The sequence below is a fragment of the Cetorhinus maximus genome, chromosome 3, assembly GCF_964194155.1.
Source record: "Cetorhinus maximus chromosome 3, sCetMax3.hap1.1, whole genome shotgun sequence".
Lineage (NCBI taxonomy): Eukaryota > Metazoa > Chordata > Chondrichthyes > Lamniformes > Cetorhinidae > Cetorhinus > Cetorhinus maximus.
The window spans coordinates 86,300,848-86,306,322 of NC_135881.1; the positions used below are offsets into that span (position 1 = coordinate 86,300,848).

Sequence of the window (5,475 nt, forward strand, 5' to 3'; positions counted from 1 at the left end):
GGTAGAGACCATGGTGTTGAAATTGGTCTTTGGCAGTAGTATGAAATAGGTAACAGCAAATCTGACATCAATGGATAGGAAAATTGAGTGTGGTGTAAAGTGGGTTGTCAATATTCTATCACCCTTTCTGCAGTATTGTCAAAGAGCAATTTTACCCACAAGTAAAAGCTTAAACATAGGTTAGATAGATGATTGAAGGATAAGAAGTAAAGGGATATAGGTACAGTGTGGGCTGATAGCATTAAGACTATTACTCACATGGAGGAAAAATACCATATTGGACTGGGTGGGCCTAGGGGCTGTGTCTGTGTTGTAATTTCTATGTGGTTCTATGTAAAAGTGCAGACCAAGTATTAAACCATATGTTCTGAATCCCTGAGGACAACATCAGGCAGTGTGTGGTTTTCCATGAGACCAAAGGTGTCCAGATGAGTCCATGGACCACATTTCCATCCTGGACATTCAGTTTAGTTGAGTTTCGTTTCCTCTCTGCTTTTTCATGTTGGAATGATTTTGTGCTGGAAGACTGTTGCTTCAGTGAACAAATCTGCAGCTAGTGTCAATGTAGATTAATGGGAACATTAACTTAAATATTGAACATACAGAACATCAAAGCAACCCATTCTCCGGGCGCCAGTTCAATAAATATCACGTTGAACCAGCTCCTCTTCTCCACCAAGCACTTCACAGCTCATTCTATATATTTTCCTATGTAATTGATTATGTTCTAATTTCTTTTTAAATGTTGTTAATATAATTTGTAATATTTCCTAGTCCCGAGGAAGGGTTTACAGGACTTGGATCCACATCTACCAGCAACCCACTCCCATTCAGGAGCCCGAGCGCTAACCCGAGTTTCAGCCACCAGGTGGCGCTGGATACTCAGCGACACCCATCTTCCCCATTACTCGGTGATCTTTGGCAGCAGCGCGAGCTTCAATCCATTGATGGCTGAAGAAGCTCTGAATCCAAGCTGGAGAATCAGGTCAAAGGTAAGTGGGAAGTATTGGAGGGGCGGGTCGGGGTATCGCGCGCTGCGTCAGGGTGACGGGGGGAGGGTGTATCGCGTACTGGGTTAAGGTGACAGTTGAAGGCCAGGGGGGTGAGTATCGCGCGCTGGGGTGACGCTCGGGAGGTACCGCGCGCTGACTTAGGGTGAGGGGGGGGGGGGGGGCGGAATGTCGCGCGCTGGGTCAGGGTGACGTTTGGGGGTAATGTGCGCTAGTTGACGGTTGTGGTGTATCGCGCGCTGGGTGAGGGTTGGGAGGGTGTCGCGCACTGGCTCAGGAGGCGCTGAGCCGACCAACTGTCTCGAAATATGGGAATGCTGCCAACTGAACTGAAGAAAATATGTAAAGACAGCCTATTTTATTTTTTGGCTGGTTTTGACCAAGTCATTTATCCCCTGATATCGCAAGCTAAAAATATTGATATTAAAAATGTTTTCAACTGCGGTTAATGGAGTTTGTATTCCAGCGAGTTTAGTAAAGAGAGTTGCTGCTAAATTAATTAACGGCAAATAAAAACCATTTAAAATTCTGCTTTCTTTTACATAGGTTTGGTAAAATGCAGTCTTTTGATGCACTACACCTCAGTGAATGGCAGAAACATTATTTCAATATAATCTCCAATGATTGCACACCTGAACAGAGGGCCGATGCTTATCGTGGACAAATTTTGCAGTTGCAGTATGCATGGGCAAACTCTGATATCTCTTGGGACTGTGCTGCCAGCTCATTCAGGAGATGCACTGAAAAATATTCAGCCATTATTGACTCGGACAGTGCAGAGGTTGGGTTGAATAATTATGCTGACAGCGTTCTGAGTTTGTCAAGATGTCAAAAGAATGAAAGCAATCAGTGGCAGTCGTCGTTGACTGAAGACAGTATTTTCAAATTAAAAAGTGTGCAGGCGATGTTTAAATCTGGCAAAAAAGCTAGAGACTTGCTGGTATCAGCAGCTGATGTTTCGACAGTAGTCGGGAAAGCCAATTACATGACAAACTTAGACTGTCATAAAGTGGAAACTGCATCTGTCAGTAATACAGAAGCTTCAGTTCCTAAAATTAAAACGTTAACATTTCTTGAAGGCACATCAGTGGACAAAGTCAATGTAAACTATTCTTCAGACAAGTCCTCCACAATTAATGCCTTTACATGTCCGAAAATAGCGCAAAATCTGTCAACTGCTAAGCCAGTGACTGATGAGACTAGTGCCTTGGGTTCTACAGATAAATTTTCATCGGCACCTTCGAAAAGCCTCTCTGGTGGCCCTTTGTTTGGATTGAGCAAAGTGGCAAGTTGTACTGTACCTCAGACAAGTCAACTAGGAACTGTATCTGGACAGTGTATGCCTATTAATAATAATCTGGCTCTTGTGGCACCTGGTAGCACATCAAAGAGGAAATCTTCCTGGGCATCGGGAGATGGCGGCAGTGATTCATATAATAACATGAGTTATGGACACTTTCAAAACCGAAACTGGACTAATTCTAATCAAAAGAGTTTTGATAATGTGACCAGAAATATGAAATGTGATGGTGGCGCTGCTGATGAAGGTTTTATAATGAATTTTAAAACTGCTAATGAGCAACTGCATGTTGATCAACAGAAAAAGTTTGGGAATCAGTCTCGACCTCAGCGACTACCTGTAACAACGCCATATAATTGTTCAAAAAAGTCGTTGGGCACAGTCAGGTCTCGTGGTTTATTTGGCAAATTTGTTTCTCCGGTATCAAAACAGGATAATGGTGATGAAAATGGCGGACTGTCTTCAGTGCCTTATGAGAACAGTTCTTCTGAACCCACTCTACCAGTGGATGAATGTTTGAAGAATCTTGAGCCAAAGATGATTCAACTCATTATGAGTGAGATCATGGACCATGGTCCCCCAGTGAACTGGGATGATATAGCTGGGCTGGAGTTTGCTAAAACAACAATTAAGGAGATAGTGGTTTGGCCAATGCTTAGACCAGATATCTTTACTGGACTCCGTGGTCCACCCAAAGGAATTCTCTTATTTGGCCCTCCTGGAACAGGTAAAACTCTAATTGGCAAGTGCATTGCATGCCAGTCAGGTGCTACTTTTTTCAGCATCAGTGCTTCATCACTAACATCCAAGTGGGTTGGAGAAGGTGAAAAAATGGTACGTGCGATGTTTGCTGTAGCACGCTGCCACCAGCCTGCAGTTATCTTCATTGATGAAATTGATTCTCTCTTGTCTCAAAGAGTCGATGGAGAACATGACTCTTCTCGAAGAATAAAAACTGAGTTTTTAGTGCAGTTAGATGGTGCTACTACTTCAGCAGATGATCGTATTCTTGTGGTTGGAGCCACAAACCGACCCCAAGAAATAGATGAGGCAGCTCGTAGACGTCTGGTCAAAAGACTGTACATCCCTTTACCTGAAGTATCAGCAAGGAGGCAGATAGTGGTGAAGTTGATGTCTCATGAAAACTGTTCTTTGAGTCCAGAGGAATTGGAGTTGATCATTGAACAATCTGAAGGATTTTCAGGGGCTGACATGACTCAACTTTGTCGTGAGGCAGCCTTGGGGCCAATCCGCAGCATTCAGATAGCGGACATCGCCACTATCACTCCTGACCAAGTACGGCCTATTGCATTCATAGACTTTAAAAATGCTTTTGTAAATGTGAGGCCAAGTGTGTCTCCGAAAGACCTTGAGCTGTATGAGGAATGGAATAAAACATTTGGCTGTGGCAGATGACTGACAAAATTGCATAGGAATGTAGGAGCATACAGAATTGACATCTTTCAAAATAATTTTATAGAGATACTTTTGTGGTGTTGGATGTTTGTTCTGTCAAGCATGTGTACTAAAGTTATCTTTTACAAAAAGAATGCTTTCAGTAAAATAATTATATTCAAATCAGCTTAAATTGCTTTGTTCCATGTTGACAGCATATTGTGATAATTCAGGCTGCAGAAGCCTTTATTATTCCTGTCAAACGAGGTCTTCCATAAAAGTAGCCAATTTTTTGTTTCATTTTGAACTTAAAAAGAAAATCACCAGTTAGGAAATCTGGCCATAAAGAACTGGCTTGTCACAGATCCAACTGTTACCAGCAGTTTTGTCCCTGTGTTTGACTTACATTGTAAAATTTCAATGGAATGTTATGTATATTCAATCTGATCACCCAAATGAATGTGACTGACCAATTAATACTACTTCTGGATTTGAAGACAGCTGAATTTACAGAAATGGTTGAAGATTTGAAATAAGTACATCTGATATCCTCTTTAGCAGGGATATCACTAATACAAATGAACAATGGGAAAACTTTAAAGCTATTCTAAGGCAAAAAGAAAATATGTAAATCCCTAGCGTCAAAAGAAGGGGAGATAAGGTTTTGTTTTATTAAGTGGCTAGCTCAAGATATGCAAGAACTTAGACTTAAACCAAAATGCTTTTATTTATTAAATGGAAATCCTAGGAGAACAATGATAGACACTGGACCCCTTTAAGCTTCCATTAGGCCTTTCAATGCATTCATTAGAGCAGCCAGAAGATTAGTTGAAAGAAGATTTTAGATAACTTAGTAAGAGCAGCATCTTTATGAGCTATGTTGGTTGTAAGAAGACAATTAAAACAAACACAGGGTTATTGAAGGACATTGCACAGTAAACTGGTGGACTTAAAAAAAAAATGGCAGAGATTTTAAATAGTTACTTCGCATCAGTCTAGTAGGTGATGCGCAGTTGCCGTTAATATAATGTGCTGTTAGCACTAACACAATAATGTCAAAGTAGATGCAGATAAAATCTATGATAGGATAAGGGCTCTTATCTAATAGGGCTACTAGATTTTTTCAGCATTCACCTCTGGGTGCTAACGGAGAATAAAGATGGGTTGTTTATATTGGGTTATGTATATGATTTATATGTATTTAAGTCTCACTAAAGATGGGAATTATTCCCATGGATGGAAGGAGGTTAATGTACCAATATTTTAAAAGGACAGCAAGTCAGAATTGGGCAGCTGGGAACCTTATCTTCAGTTCTTGGATAGTTATTAGAAGGGATCATTAGAGATATCCTGTATGACCACCTGGACAGAGTAGGTGTTATTTGAGGCTTGCCTTCCTGAAAATGAAGTCACATCCTACCAAGCTGATGGCCTTTTTTGAAGAGGTAACTAGTTTGGTGAATGGAGCTCTTAATCATGTATTTGGATTTTTAGAAAACTTTTCACAAGGTGCTCCACAACAAGTTACTTCACATACTTCACAAGATAGAAAGTCCTGTGGGATAGGATGGAAGATCCTGGATTGATTGAACACAAAGTGAGTATTAATGCGTAAGTGCTGCTTGGTAGCACTGTTGACAACACCCTCCATCACATTGCTAATGATTGAGAGTAGACAAATGGGGAGGTAATTGGCAGGATTGGATTTGCCTTGCTTTTTGTGGGAGGATAAACATGGTTAATTTTCTACTTCGTCAGTTGGATGGCACT

At 41.1% G+C, this 5,475-nt stretch overlaps 1 protein-coding gene across 1 annotated transcript; it reads left to right on the forward strand.

Annotated features, from left to right (window-relative positions):
* The first annotated feature begins 906 nt into the window (after positions 1-906).
* On the forward strand, positions 907-4,876 carry fignl1 (fidgetin-like 1). Its single transcript, XM_078538628.1, has 2 exons — positions 907-992; positions 1,557-4,876. Exon 2 carries the CDS (start codon positions 1,567-1,569, stop codon positions 3,724-3,726), a length of 2,160 nt encoding a protein of 719 aa, XP_078394754.1. The 5' UTR covers positions 907-992; positions 1,557-1,566; the 3' UTR covers positions 3,727-4,876.
* Positions 4,877-5,475: the final 599 nt, after the last annotated feature.

Coding starts and splice junctions, on each gene's coding strand:
- fignl1 (XM_078538628.1), top strand. CDS start 1,567: ATGCAGTCTTTTGATGCACTACACCTCAGTGAATGGCAGAAACATTAT.